Here is a 16,308-nt window from a genome sequence, read left to right on the forward strand (position 1 = left end):
TGAGATGCAGGTCAGCTTGGGCACAGGGCTCTAGACCTTATGGGTTAAGTAAGGCATTTTCAAGGGTGATTGTGGTCATATGCAGTTTTTACCATACCCTTTGACTTTAGGGAATAAACTGTGGGAGGCATGACTCCTCTCTGTTTTAAAATATTGATTCTTGAAGCCCTGTGAAGTAGGCGTGGCTGGCGTTATTTAGCTCCATTGTATAAGAAGTTAAATAGTTTAATTCCTCACCTGAGGTCATGCAGAGCAGGGCATGGTTTCCAGTGCTTGCTCATGGCCCCTCTTCCTAGACTGGGACGGTGTCACTGTGGGTGCAAGGCAGGGCCAACACATATGGTGGTGCAGGTAATACCCTACAGAGGGGGCAACTGGAAACCAGCTTGTGGTTTGCTTGTTAAGTCCTCTGTGCCCCCCTGGCCTCTGTGCTGAGGGAGGAGTTTCTCTTTCTAATGTGCACACAAATGTCTACTGGGCTAGCATGGGCTCCATACAGCCTAAGCCTCAACACAACACAGAGCACAAACTTAATGCAGATCGTGTTGATTTCTTCCTAGGAAACTGCTCCCCCCTCCCCCTCCCCCCCGACTCCTCCAAATCCTACCTTCTTCTGAGGAATTTAGAAACACGAAATTATTCGTTAAGCCTGTAATTTTATACCAGTTGCACTAGATGCTATGCTTCTCTCAACAGCTTTTTTTTTTTTTTTTTCCATTTTTCCGAAGCTGGAAACGGAGGCAGTCAGACAGACTCCCACATGTGTCTGACCGGGATCCACCCGGCATGCCCACCAGGGGGCGATGCTCTGCCCATCTGGGGCGTCGCTCTGTTGCATCCAGAGCCATTCTAGTGCCTGAGGCAGAGGCCACAAAGCCATCATCAGCGCCCAGGCCATCTTTGCTTCAATGAAGCCTTGGCTGCGGGAGGGGAAGAGAGAGACAGAGAGGAAGGAGAGGGGGAGGGGTGGAGAAGCAGATGGGTGCTTCTCCTGTGTGCCCTGGCCGGGAATCGAACCCGGGACTCCTACACGCCAGGCCGACACTCTACCGCTGAGCCAACTGGCCAGGGCCCTCTCAACAGCTTTTAATTGAGCCACCATGTCAGACACCAGGCTTGCTCCTGGGGATGTGGTTTCACAAAGATACATGTAGCTTCTACGCATATAGCGTGTGCAAGAGTCGGGGCACCATCAACGGGACAAAGCCATAGTGTTTTGATGGTGACACCACATAGGGGAGTCACTTAACTTAGGAGGTCAGGGAAGGAAGTCTTCCTGGCAGATAGGAAGTTCATGCAGAAACTGAAGGCTATGTGGGAGTCAGGCAGAGAGAAGGGCAAGGAGTAAGTACCCCAGTTTGTTGGAATGCCTGTGGGGAGGCAGCCAGTGAGAGTGAGCACTGAGGCTTCAAGAGACACAAAGCAGGACTTCTCAGACCTGGACACGCTGGAATCCATTCTGTAGGTCCGGGGGGAAGGGCAGAGAGTCTGCTCCCAGACCGTGGCGATGCTGCTGGCCCACGTGTCACACTCTGAGTAACAGGACAGAAGGCAGCTCAAGTGCAGACTGGCTTCCAGGCCTAAGGTTTGTCTTTCTTCATGGCCAATCCCCCGCACCCAGCATAGCGCCCGACACATAGAAAGTGCTCCACCAAAACTCATGGAGTAATTCCATAGAAATATGTGTCAACGAGGGTGACCAAGGAGGCTGCAAGGTTAGTAAGGGCCCATAACACAGCCACGATCGAGTTTTGAATTTGTCTTAAGGGTAGCAGTGGTGGGAGAAGGGGGGGGGGGCGGTGAGGGGCATTGAGAGGCTTTAAGCAGGGTTAAGGAGATAGTCCGATTTCCGTTTTAGAAAGATGATTTCAGTCGAGTGTGGAGATGGAGTGGGGCGCTGGAGACTGGGGGTTGGAGCCCGTTGGGAATCACCCCGGTGACAGGATGAGCGTGGTCTGCTCAGGGGAAGAGGCAGTTGTGATGGTGAGATGTCAGGGTGGAGGGGCAGAGGGAGGAGGCTGAGTGTAGGACTTTGTCAGTGCTGCCCACTGACAGGCCCTTCCCTCAACTTACTGAGCTCCAGGCTGTGCCCCGGAAGTGGGTAGCACCATTTTACTGTTAAGAACTCCCCATCTGGCAGAACCCAGCCTGGAGGAGGTGCTCAGCAAAGGTTTGTTTTAGTGACTTTGAGAGGAATTTGATGGTCACCGAGGAACAGATGAGTGAAAGCAAAATGTGGAATTCAGAGTGAGGGCACGGAGCCTGGGCGTGAGCAGTGTGGGGCTGGACCAATGGATGGTGCCTGGAAGAGCAGACTGAACGGACATGGATAGGAAGAGTGGAAGGAGGAGGCAGATGGTGCTTCTACTGTCAAACTTTGAGGTTCGTTAGGTGGAAACTTGCAGCTTGTTAAAGCGGTATAGAGTCCTGTGGGGGAAAGTCACCTTCTTTGAGATTTTAAAAATGTGAAATGTCATCGTTTAAAAGTGTTTATTTTTCTCTCTCATTTTTAAATTAATGCATTTTTACTATAGAAAATACATTTAGGTATAAAAAAGAAAAGCAATTACCCAAAGGAGACAAAGACTCAGGAATAGTAGTACTATAACAACTTTTTGGTGTGTTTCCTTCCAGTGTTTGCCTGTACATGTTACATAATTGATATTTTGATGTATATGCAGTTTGGAATCATACAATTATCTAATCTTTATCACAAAAATTTTCCTATCATTAAAATTCCCCATAAACATCATTTAGAAAGAATTTTATTAATACTTCCTCTATTGTTGAATATTTATAAGCCTCTAATTTTTCTGTATTAAATAGAATGTGAATTGTGCAAAGGTATTTTGTGAACATTAGGAAATATTTCCTAGTAATTGAGTACAGTGTTACTGTGTCAAAGACTGTGAACTAAGGTTTCTGAGACATTTTGCCGAGTAGCATTCCAGGGAATTAAAACCATTTCTAAGTTCACTTGAAGATTGCAAACATCTGACTCCTTGCACCGCACCAGCATTGAATAGTATAACTTAAATTATTGAATTGCTTACAATTTTTTTTGTTTAATAAGTATTTTTAATGCTAGTGAGACTGAATATTTTTTTATTTACTGTCTATTTAAAATTATCCTTTGATGTTAATTGTTCTGATTCTTTGCCCATATAGTCTATTTAATTCTAGTGGTTTTCTTATTGATTTTTTAATAAGCTTTTAATGAATTGTTTTGATTCTTTCCTTCCCCCCATTCTTTAGTATTTAAAGGATGACTTTGTGGAAAGGACCTTCTATTGATAAGCATTAATGTTTATCTAATCTTTGGGGGAGTTGGTAGTAGGAGGCTTCATGTGTGCTTTGGAATGAGTATATAGAACACTTCTCATGAAGGATGGATTATTTGACAGGCTTATTTCAATTGGTTAGTCTGACCAATAAACCTGGGCATTTTGGTAGTGCTATATATTTTGTGTTGTTACTTAACTCATTCTCAGTATGCTAGAAAATTTTTTCTCCTTTTTTTTTTTTTTTTTATTCAGTGAGAGGAAGGGAGTCAGAGACAGACTCCCTCATGCACCTTGACTGAGATCTACCCAACAAACCCACTAGGGGGTGATGCTCTGCTTATCTGGGATGTTGCTGTATTGTTTAGCAACCAAGGTCTTCTTAGTGCCTGAGGCAGAGGCCATGGAGCCATCCTGAGCTCCCGGGGCCAACTTGCTCCAATTGAGCCATGGCTACAGGAGGGGAAGAGAGAGAGAGAGAGAGAGAGAGAGAGAGAAGTGAGAAGTAGAGAGTTGGAGAAGCAGATGGGTGCTTCTCCTCTGTGCCCTGAATAGGAATTGAACCTGGGACATTCACATGCCGGGCTGATGCTCTACCACTGAGCCAACCAGCCAGGCCAAAATTTTCTTACATGATAGTTGTCATTAATAAACTCATTCAGTCAATATTTAGGCAGTCACTCTTGTGTTAGTTACTTTTTCCATTTTTCAAACAAGAAAATCAAGGAGTATCAGCCCTGAGTGAAGGCAGTACCCTCTGAGCATGTGACCAGCACGTGCCCATCTCTGAACTTGTAGTGAGGGTGGTGGCCCGTGTTTGGGAACTCTGGGTCAGCTTCTTCATCAGAGGAGCCGGGAAAGACATATCTCATAGCGTTCTGCCAAGCCAGCAAGAAGAAGCTGTTGGCCAAGAGCTTACTAATCACCTACTGTAGGCCTGTGTTGGAGCCAAAGAGATACAGGAAACTGACTCTGCCTTTGAGAAGGTTACGATCTAGTTGTGGAGACAAATCTAATGGGAAAACAATCATATTTTGCCTGTTTTCCTAATGGATTGTCTTTTACTTATTCAGTGCGAGGAGCTGCTTATATCAAGAGGGATTGATCCTAAATCACACACATAATGAAAATTATTTTTTCTTTTAAGCTTTTTTTTTTTTTAAATTAGAGACTTTTAAACATATATATAGAAATACAATGTTTTTATGTCAGTGTTTTTCTTTGTGTTTCTGGGCTTTGCATAATGCTTAGGAAGCTCTTCTCCTTACCTATATAATAAAAATATTCTTCCATTTTTCCTCTGGTACTTTTATAGCTATGTTAGAGTATTTAGAACATTAACCATTTGGAATTTATTTTTATATGTGTGCAACATAGCAATCTAACTAAATTTACTTTCCACATTGTTCATTCAGTGGTCTCAGTACAGTTGTACCCCCTTATCCACGGAGATACATTCCAAGACCCTCTGTGGATGTATGAAACCCTGGATGGTACCAAACCCTAGATATACTGTTTTTTCTGTATATATACGTACTGTGGTGGGATTCAAATAATTTAACAAACAGCTCTCTGCCCTAATGACCATTTTAAGTATAACAAAAGATACTGAAAGGTAGTTTATTATTTCATGCACTTAATACTTAAATAACAATAAAAGAGGCACACAAAACTAGATTGTTATAAGAAAGAGTTTTAAAATATTAATGAAAAAATATTAAATAATACCTGACAAAAAACAATAAAACTGTTATTTAAGATATTTCCATATTTTTTCTTGATTGGTATCCTCACTAGCAATTTTTTTTTCACCTTTGGACAGAATGAACGTTACTTCGGGCACTTAGAATACGCTGTTGTGCAGACAAACATTAAAAAAGAGTAAGGAATGTCAATTTGTGATTTTCACATTGGACTGCTGCCCAGGCACTCACCTTAGAGAGAGCCCTGATTACAAGTTCCATTTTAACAACCGGTTCGCTGAACTCAACAAAAAATTAGGTATCAGTTCTGCCGAACCGGTGTGAACCGGCTGAATTCCACCCCTGCATACACACCTTTTTGTTTAAAGGAAGTGCTTGACAGCTTCTCATTGGCACGTCTGAATTGCCAGCATCAGCAGTTTTGCACATCCGAGCCATTATTAAGTAAAATAAGGGTTCGGTGTGCACAAGCACTGCGTTATCACAACAATCGATTTGATTACGGAGGCAGCTACCAAGTGACTAGCGATGAAGAGCATATGCAAAGTGGAGATGCTGAGGGTTCATTTCCCCAGCAACAGAATAGGACCTCGCAAGATCTCACCATCCTGCTGGGTATAGTGCACGAATTCATAGTGCTATTCAGAACGGTGTGAAATTTTAAACTTATGAATTGTTTATTTCTAGACTTTGCCATTAAATATTTTTGTACTATGATCGACCACAGGTAACTGAAACTGTAGAAAGTGAAACCACAAATAAGGAGGGATTTATGTACCATTTCTTTAAAGAATCCAGCTCTTTCCTTCCAATTTGAAATGCCCTTATCTCTTTATATGCTAAATTTTCACACATTCATGGGTTTGTTTCTCTCCTGTCCTTTTCCAGGAACCCTTTTGTAACTTAATGGCTATGTACCATATTTCCCCATGCATAAGATGCACCCTTTACTGAAAAATTTGGGGTCTAAACACTGAGTGTGTCTTATACAGTGGTTGTAGATTTTTTTACTTGCATTCCCTTCTTTTTCACACAGATGAGGAGTTGTATGAATTTTATGATGAATAAAACCTGAGTTCAATAACTTTATGTAATATATATATTTTTCAAATTTCGGGCCCCAAAATTAAGGTGCATTTTATACATGGGAGCGTCTTATACATGGGGAAATATGGTAATTTTGGTTAAAAGTGCTTTTTCACTGGTCTTCCCCATATTTAAAATGGGAATGATGTCTTAGTAGCAGTTTCGGCTCATTGACTTGTAGGAAGTACACTGTAATGTGTCCAGGCTTGGCCTCCCTGTAAGCACTCAATCATTGATATAATTATTTCTACTGTTGCTTGTTTTAGGGCCAGTGCCAATGGCTCTTAATCACTATACTAGGTAGCTCCTGTCATATTCTTTTTGAAAAATTTCAAAAAAATTTTGGCCATGCTTCTACCTTTATTTTTCAATTTGTATTGAATTTTGGTTCTATCAAGCTCCAAGAAAAACAAAGGAAAAAAGAACAATTGAAATTCTGACTGAAATTTCATTGAATGTATATGTTAAATGGGGAGGTCTAACATCTTACAAAATGGAATCTTCCTATCTATGAACAGTGTAACTGTTTATTTTGGATTTGCTTTTTTTCTCTTTAATCAAACTTTCATTATGCCGAGCTTTAAGCATTGATTTTTTTAGCTTTCCCCTTTGTTACAGTTGAGACTGTCCCTCTTCCTTCAGAACAAGTGGAGGCAGCTTCGGAGGTTCATTAAACACCTTGAGTTACATTCTCTTTTGAAGTTATTCAGACAACCCTATGAGGTGAGAATGAGCATTTCAGTCTTATAGGTGAAGAAGTTAAAAGGAAGGAAGAAGGAAAGTAATAGTTTTAAATACCCAGGCCTCAGATGAATTTATATTTTTACTTAATCTTAAGTAGGTCTATTATTCTCATTTTACAAATGAGAAAACTGATTCTTAGGGACGTTCAAGTGACATGGCCAAACCACACAGTAAACATAGGTCTCAAACCCAGGGCTCGGGATTCCAAATCAGTTCTACTGGCCAGTGGCCACTGTGTCCCCCTGGTGCTGTCTTATCCTTTCTGTCCTAGTCATTTGTCTTAATGAGGTTGATTGCTGACCAACCAGTCTGTTTCCTGCGGCAGATTGCCATTCCCTAGTCCAATCTCTGGACCTATCCGAATGGCCCAGCACATGCAACCCTTCCTAAGGGCCAATCACAGTGGCTTGGTCAATTCTGTTGCCTCTGTTCAATGTGGCCTGGCCTCCTGGTTACAGAGAGTGCCTGAGAGGAGGCCCAGGGTAGGGAGAAGACTGATGGAGGCCCAAAATGTTCTCATATATCTGAGCCTTGTTTTGTTGTCTGACTGCTGGGGTTGAGAAACCCCATAGCAAGGCTACATTGTCAGAGGCATTACTACATTACCCCAGGAAGCTGCACAGGCATGAGAATCACAGAGTGACCAGAAGGAGGAGCCAGACCAGAACTGCCCCTCCACTGGGCGTCCTCCGCCAGAAAAGGGCTGCTCTCCCGGTAACAGCAGCCTTTGCTCTCAGTAGGATCGTCAGATACGGTGTTTCTCCTGGATTTGTGTATTGATCTTCCTTTGGTACAACATTTGTCATTGGCCCTTTGTCTTTTTCGCAGAAACTGGACATCAAATACTTGCTTTTCTTGTTTTTCCCACTAGAGTTACTTGGATGAGGGGGTGAAAATTTAAACTCCTCTTCCCAATCCTGTGCGTGTATGTAAATATTTATTTTCTTTCTTGTATTTTGATGAAATGGATTCTGCTGCAGAATCTGGGCTCCAGGAGAGATCCCTGGAGGCCAACTGCCCTAGCCTCTCCCTCTGGGAAGATCTATATCTGGCTGGAGCTGAAGGGCTTGGGCTTATCTCTGAGGGCATCTGGAGGGGTGGCAAGGAAACTGGGATGGTTCATATTCACCTGAAGGAGAAAAAATTGTTTCTGTCTTTCTTTTTTCTTTTTAAGGGGGGCGAGGACAGACAGGGACAGACAGACAGACAGAAAGGGAGAGAGATGAGAAACATCAATTCATAGTTGTGGCACTTTAATTCATTGATTGATTATCATACATGCCTTGATGGGACGGGGGGGGGGGGGGGCTCAAGCCAAGCCAGTCACCCCTTGCTCAATCAAGTCAGTGACCTTGGGCTCAAGCCAGTGACCATGATCTCACACTCAAGCTGGAGACCCTGGGGTTTCAAACCTGAGTCCTCAGCATCCCAGGTCAATGTGCTATCCACTGTACCGCCACCTGGTCAAGCTTGGAGCAACTGTTTAATATATTGAAACTTTGAGCAGTATTTCGTTAGTTAAAAATGCTTTGCTCTTAAGAGGAAAAGCTGGTTTTCGACAGCTAGGAGGGGCTATGTTTTCTTTCTGAAGAACTTCAGAAGTAACGATTGCAGCCCATTCTACTTGCTTTTCTAGATTGTTCGGGTAGTGATAATTTGGGAGAGAGGCTGGTCTGAGTGACTGTGAAGACACCGGAAGCAGGATTTATTACTTGGAAACTCAGCAAGCCTTTCTGGAACACCTCCCTACCCTGCCGAGGTTGTTGAGTTCCACCACTCCAGGGTGGCAGCTCTTGGAGTTGAGCAATATAAGGACCAAATTGACCCTATGCACTAAGTGCCATTGTAATGTGGGGTGCAGGATGATGAGTCAGAAACTAGATCAGATTTCCTTGGAGTGGATTATGATCTATTTAAAAAAGTAGTCCTCAGTTGTTAAGGTTTGAAGGAGGCCATTACATGCAATAGTATCCTCTTTCCCTGTTTGTGAGCAGAACTGAGAGAGATGCAGGCATCCGGCAAATGGAGGTTAAACAATCACCCTTATGACCAGTAAAGCTGATCCTGGGAAATGTAGTTCATATCTATGGGCGAGTGAGTTTTGTGAAAATAAAGAAAACCTCAGCAAAAATGGAGTCGGGAGGGCCTGTAGGCAAGCTCTCATGGCCTATCACTTCATCATCAATTACCCCAGACAGGAAGGGACCCATGCCTTGCATCTCCAACAGGTATATGCTTTTACCTTACTACCCCAGCAGGAGGAAGACTTTCTCCTTGCCTGGCAACAGCTCAGCCCTGTGAATAACTCCACCAGTGAGAAGCGTTACACTTGGAACTCCCCGTTTTCTCCAGTGGACCGTGTTTGTAAATGCCCTTCTCGACTCCTCCCTCCTTTCCCCTATAAAGGAACATTTTCTCCTTTTGTCATAGTTTGCATGTCTGGAATTGTAATTCTTTGCTATTCCCAAATAAGCCCATTTTTTGTAGGTAAAATAACTATTTTTTTTAGATCAGCAGTTTTTTTTTATTGATTTTAATTTATTGTGTTTACGTAGAATCAAGTGTCCCACTGAATACATCCCCTTACCCCCATATTCCCTCAACATCCTCCTTGCCCCCCTCCCCCTAATGCCCTCCTCCCTCCCTCTAGGATTTGCTTTTCTGCTCTCTATAACACTGTGTTATATATATAATTTCACCAATCTCTTTCCCTTCTCTGATCCCATCCCCTCATCCCCTTTAGATGAGCAGTTTTAAAAAGTGAATCCTGAATCAGAGACACTTACCTACCCATCCCAAGTAGCACAGGAGAACCTCAGTTCTCTTAATGGCCATCCTCCCTGCCCTTTGACCTCTCCCCTAACATTTATAGAACTGAAGAGCAGAGCAGAATGCAGGCTCATCTCTAAGAAAGGAAACAGGGAGAAGTGGAAGTGGTGCAGCTGTACATTTCCAATTCTTGTCCCCAAATTTCCAATACAGAAAAGAGGCCCAGAGTGTTGCATGGAAAAATGTCCCTCTCTAAGGAAACACCAGATCAGGGAAAAAGAGATTCCTTCTTTCAACAAGTCCAAATGATCAGCTGGAGGTGAACTTTAAGGCAATACATACCAACTATATGAATTTTTGGTAAGATACATATTTAGATACCGAAAAGGGGTGATCAGAGTAGCATGAGTTTAATAGGGAAACATTCCTGGAAGCAAGCAATGGGCACAGTTTAGTGGAGAGAAGCACTCAGCTTTAAACAGTCTGAACTGTTGAAACGGGGAGAGTTCATGATGATTTTGAACTGTGGTAAAATGAAGACGGCCTCCCAACCTGACTAACATAATGGTGCTCATGATCTGGAAGATGTGGGTTAATGTTATCAATCCCAGTAGTCATATGTGGAATATAAAGGTTGTACCGTTTTGCCCCAGCTTGAATGGTCACAGGCATGGGACCCAGCTGATCCAGCAAAGTGGAAGGCCCATAGGTGGCAGCTGTGATGGGGGAGAGGCGGGGATTCCAGCCAAATAGGACTTCAGGTGTTAGATATCATGAATGGCGGGCCTCTCATATGATTTATTATTAGTTTGATAAATTAGAAGTGCTTTCTGGTTTACCACCTTAAAAGAAAATCACTTAAGGCTTTCTTTGGAACAAAATGAAAATAGTTTTTTGATTTGTTTGATTTTTGTAATACCAGCTAGGATATATCTGAGAGCTGTGGGTGTGTGGGCTGCTTTCTTCTGAGTTTTGTGTTGCTTAGTTGAAAATGGTTTCAAATCCCATAGTTTCTGAAGAGGGGACAGGGAGAAGCAGTAACACAAACTTTTTAAAAACAGTGGATAATTTAGAGGCCACTTTTTTTTTTTTTTTTTTTTGGTGACAGAGATAGAGTCAGAGAGAGGGACAGATAGGGACAGACAGACAGGAAGGGAAATGAGAAACATTAATTCTTTTTTTTTTTTTTTTTTGTATTTTTCTGAAGTTGGAAACAGGAGGCAGTCAGAGAGACTCCCGCATGTGCCCAACCGGGATCCACCCGGCATGCCCACCAGGGCGCGATACTCTGCTCATCTGGGGCATTGCTTAGTTGCAACCAGAGCTATTCTAGCGCCTGAGGCAGAGGCCATGGAGCCATCCTCAGAGCCCGGTCCAATTTTGCTCCAATGGAGCTTTGTCTGCAGGAGGGGAAGAGAGAGACAGAGAGGAAGGAGAGGTGGGGGGGTGGAGAAGCAGATGGGCGCTTCTTCTGTGTGCCCTGGCTGGAATTGAACCTGGGACTCCTGCATGCCAGGCCGATGCTCTACCACTGAGCCAACCGGCCAGGGCACATCAATTCTTTTCTGTGGCTCCTTAGTTGTTCATTGATTACTTTTTCATATGTGCCTTGACTGGGGGGCTACAGCAGACCGAGTGATCTCTTGCTCAAGCCAGTGACCTTGGGCTCAAGCTGGTGAACCTTGCTCAAACCAGATGAGCCTGCACTCAAGCTGGCAACCTTGGGGTCTCAAACCTGGGTCCTCCACATCCCAGTTTGATGCTCTATCCACTGCGCCACTGCCTGGTCAGGCTAGAGGGCACATTTTCTTGATTTTAGAATGCCATTTATGGTTTGTGTATGGGGGATTTTTTTTCTTTTTTTCTTTTTTTCTTTTTTTTAGGTGAGAGGAGGGGAGATAGTGAGGCAGACTCCCGCATGTGTCCCAACCGGGATCCACCTGGCAACCCCATCTGGGGCTAATGCTTGAGTACCAAGCTGTTTTAGCACCTGAGGGTGATGTGCTCTGAAGGAGCTATCAGCACCTGGGGCAACGCTTAAACCAATTGAGCCACTGGCTGCAGAGGGGAAGAGTGAGAGAAAGGGGAGAGGGAAGGGGAGAAGCAGATGGTCACTTCTCCTGAGTGCCCTGACTGGGAATTGAACCTGGGATATCCATACACTGGGCCAGCACTCTAGCCACTGAGCCACCAGCCAGAGCTAGATTTTCCTTTCAAAACACATTTTTATTAGTGACATTATAATCTATTTGCCTTCTAAGAGCACTCAGAAACTGGCAACTGAGAATTATGAAAAGAGAAAATGGACAGGGAATTAAAATTAACTGTGGATGAACACATAGATAATTAAGAGTCAAGGCGAACATTTCTCATTTAATATATTTGCTGCCTGTTTTATATGGGTTAGTCATACTTACATAAGTATAAGCAGCATAGCTGGATATGTAAACTAGTTATTAAGTTAGAATGGCTAATCCTAGTGTTAATCAAAGATGTCTGTCTATCTGTGCTGTGTAGTACAGAGGTTGATGTGATTGCAACCAGAGAGACCCAGGTGACCTCTTGGGGATCTATTTCTATCCCCAAGACTCAGGGAGTTATTTGCTTGCTGTTTCCTAAAATAAAATACTAAGCCCAGTGCCTGCCTGGAATGTAGGTAGCTTCTCTAATACTTAACAAATAGAGAAATATTCATTGTATTTTAAATTGAAAATGGTTATAAAATAGCATATAAAATAGTATCTCAGTCATGCAAAATTCAACAAATAGCTATTAAGTTCCTATATGCCAGAGGCTGTTTCAGGAACAGGGATAAAAGAACTAGATACAGAAGAACTTATCACTCCGTTGTCTCTCATCTAATTTTGTGTCACAGACTTGATCGGTCAGTCTTGTGGATGTCCTCTCTAGATAGAAAACACTCGTTTGTTTCCCTCCTTATATTTGGGAAGCTGGAGACTGACTTTGTGTAGATATTTGAGTGGATATCAGAGAAGTCAGTCAGATGAGCCCTGCCTAACATCTCTTTCTTCAGATTAGGGCAGTGCTTAGGACGGGCTCGTTTATCCTGCTCAGGAACAGGATCGGAAGCTGAAACACATCCATCCAGCTTCCTAAGGCACTAATGCAGTCACAACCCAAACCCACCTGGAAACCTCCCTTTCTGGGGGAGCCTCTGCTGGCAGAATCATTGCGGTGATTCTTTCCCTTCTTAATGTGTTCTCATTTACTATTGTATGGGACCTTCTGGGGTTTTATTTTAGGGAGAGAGACTTCGAAGTATAGTTTCTGGTCCACGGTTGATTGAGCACGTGAGCCAAATCGATGGATTCCCAAACTAGATTTTGACACTGGGGCCCTTTGGGAAATTTGAATTTGCATGATCTGCTGGCTATGTTGGCAGTGCCCATCTGGCCCCTAGTCTTTTATTGTTTTTCAGAGAAAGAGAGAGAGGAAGGGAAAGAGATGAGAAGCATCAATTTGTAACTGTGGCACCTTGGTTGTTCATTAATTGATCCTCATACATGCCTTGATGGAGGTGGGGCTCAAGCCAAGCTAGTGACCCCTTGCTCAAGCCAGTGAATTTGGGCTCAAGCCAGCGAACTTGGGCTTTAAACTAGCAACCTTAGGCTTCAAGCCAGTGACCTTTGGGCTCAAGCCAGTGACCATGGGGACATGTTGATGATCTCATGCTCAAGCTGGTGACCCCATGCTCAAGCTGGCAACCTCTGAGTTCGAACCTGGGACCTCATCATCCCAGGTTGATTGATGCTCTATCCACTGCACTATACCACCAACCAGGCATCTGGCCCCTCTCTTTACTTGTTCACTACATGGTCTAAAGCAACGGTTCTCAACCTATGGGTCGCGACCCGGCGGGGGTTGAACGACCAAAACACAGGGGTCGCCTAAAGCCATCGGAAAAACATTTAAAAATGTATTGTATAATAAATATGTATTTTCTGATGGCTTTAGGCGACCCCTGTGTTTTGGTCATTCGACCCCCGCCGGGGTCGCGACCCATAGGTTGAGAACCGCTGGTCTAAAGTAAGTCTTTAGGTCTCTGTACCTTACTTACTACTGTAGACCAGGAGGGATTTTCAACCCATTTCCTAATAATTTCACAAGGGTTAAGAGATCTGCATTTACAAAATTATTTTCAATGGAAAAAAAGTCCCACTGAGTAGTTACTATGAAAGTTTTTATTCCAATAACAAGAGAAATTAATGGTATAGTAACCCAGCTCCTGAAGGAATGAAGCTTTTTCAAAGCTGAATTAATATTTGTAGCTATTCATTCCCTAGTCTTTGCTTCCATCGCCCCTCAAATGAGAATGCAAATTACTGACCAACCTTTTGGTATTTCTTTCAGGGACACCTGTGTGGTTCTTTGTGAAAATTGCTCCAATTAGAAACGAACAGGATAAAGTGGTTTTATTTCTCTGCACTTTCAGTGACATAACAGCTTTCAAACAGCCGATTGAGGATGATTCATGTAAAGGTTTGTAATTCTGATTTGTACAAATATATTTATACCTCCTTTTTAAAAATCTTTGCCTGTATTGTAACTCGCATTGCAGAGAATTTGAGGTTGCCAAGGCAATCTCTGCACAAAGGTCATGATTTAAACTCCAATATGTGTTGGGGAAGGCAATGTATTGTTCTGGAATGTATTGAGGGAGGGGGAGGGGAGGAAAAATAAACTTTGTTTAGGAAATAATTTGAATCCATTTTATACCTTTTCAGATTAACCCTTTCTAGTAAAATTTAGGCAGAAAAAAATAATTTGACACCTCTGATATCATCAGAATCTTTGTGGGTTTTCACATGACAGATGTCAGCCATTCAAATGAGGCAGTGCATGGCCACATTCATCTTTTTATACAGACGCTTCCTTAGCTATGACTGAGTTCTAGCATTTCAAGACTGTGAAAGTAGAGTTTATTTAGCCCATGTCTGCCTATGTGGTTGGGTAAGTCTGCAGACAGTTAATTTATTTAAAACTTGATATTAAGGTGCATGAGTAACAATTCTACTTGTGTCATTTAATCAGCCGTGACCACAGATTTTAGCACTCACATCACTCCTGTATCACATGCACATCCTGTTTGAATAACATTGGTGATTAGTAAAGGAGATGGCTCAGAATTTCTGGAATGACTATACTCTTTTTGTTTTGTTTTGTTTTGTTTGTACTTTTCTGAAGTGAGAAGCGGGGAAGCAGAGAGACAGACTCCTACATGTGCCTGACAGGGATCTACCCTGCATGACCACCAGGGGGCGATGCTCTGTCCATCTGGGCTGTTGATCCCAGAGCCATTCTAGTGCCTGAGGCAGAGGTCACGGAGCCATCCTCAGCGCCCGGCCAACTTTGCTCCAATGGAGCCTTGTCTGTGGAAGGGGAAGAGAGATAGAGAGAAAGGAGAGGGGGATGGGTGGAGAAGCAGATGGGCGCTTCTCCTGTGTTCTCTGGCCAGGAATCAAACCTGGGACTTCCACATGCCAGGCCAATGCTGTATCATTGAGCTAACCAGCCAGGGCCTATACTCATGAAGAGGTCCAGCTCTTCAGGATACACAAAGGATGGCTATTACCAGAGGTTTGGGCTCAGAGGGTGTCATAGCACACTCTTCAGTCCCTGTTGTGAAGTGTCCACTCCTTATTCCAAAGAAGCTGGGGGTGCTCCCATGCTGTGGCACTTCCTGGCTCGCTGGTTGAATTTCCAGCTCCCTGGAGAGTTCTGCACCTGGGGTTTCCTAAGACATAGCAGAGAGATGAGAGTGCAATCCAGGGAAGTCGCACTGGGGCACGTTGGTTTCAATGTGACAAAACGGTGATTGTTAAGTAGGCATTATAGGAGGAACTGAAAAGCATTAATTATGTGGAGGCTTTCTCAGGGGCTGTGTACTCTGAGGACATTTAAAATCCTAGCACATTTGGACTCTCACATTTATAGAACTCTGAGCACGATGCTATGTAGACCAGTGCATTCTATCTTTTTGTTTTTCTCTCTGCTAGTGTAGTAAATCCGTTTCAGCCTGCATTTTGGTTTTAAGACTACAGTGGATGTAAAGTCTCCCCACCAGTGTCTCAGCCTCCCACAGTTTCCCTTTCTCCTGCGAGTCCCTGGTTTCTCGTTTCCAACTTGAAGATTTCTCAAAGCCATAGCTGTTACTTGGTGATAGACTCACTCATGATTGTCATCTTGCCACCACCTGGAAAGGCCATTTGCTTTTTCAACCGAATAATCTCAGAAATAGTTTTTTAAAGGTAATCAGGTATTTTGACACTTGCAGGTTTTTCCTCTTAACACTTTAAAATGTGTGGTTTGGTTGAGCCAGAATGTTTGCTTTCTATCACCATTGGAACATTTGTAGGCGACGTGCAGGTGTTTGGTGGGAAAGGCACACTCCTCCGAGAATACTGCTGACAGGCACCTACTGTCTGCATTGGATTCTCGTGAAACCTGAAAGGAGATAAGTCACGTTTTGTGTGATGAATGAGACCCACTTACGTGAGTGATGCTGTGAGACTTACTTAGGTTTATTTTCCAGAAATAAAATGCTCCGCTCCATTTAACCTGACTCAATGATATATGTCCCTTTTGATAAGAATTTTGGTGTGTATACACATACACACACAAACACACACCTATTAGCTAAGGGAACCAGATATTAATTCTCTTTGTCCAGAAAATAAATAGTAGTAACATTAGGTTTGATTTGT

General features: G+C 43.2%; 1 protein-coding gene across 3 annotated transcripts in view; it reads left to right on the forward strand.

Moving 5' to 3' along the window:
- Nucleotides 1-16,308, forward strand: part of KCNH1 (potassium voltage-gated channel subfamily H member 1) — a 348,411-nt gene that overhangs the window by 38,645 nt on the left and 293,458 nt on the right. For all 3 annotated transcript variants that reach the window (XM_066255144.1, XM_066255141.1, XM_066255143.1), the window contains exon 4: nucleotides 13,955-14,083. In XM_066255144.1, coding sequence (XP_066111241.1) covers nucleotides 13,955-14,083 — 129 coding nt within the window. The remainder of the gene's footprint in view (nucleotides 1-13,954; nucleotides 14,084-16,308) is intronic.

The sequence above is a fragment of the Saccopteryx bilineata genome, chromosome 2 (genome assembly GCF_036850765.1).
Source record: "Saccopteryx bilineata isolate mSacBil1 chromosome 2, mSacBil1_pri_phased_curated, whole genome shotgun sequence".
NCBI classification, from domain to species: domain Eukaryota; kingdom Metazoa; phylum Chordata; class Mammalia; order Chiroptera; family Emballonuridae; genus Saccopteryx; species Saccopteryx bilineata.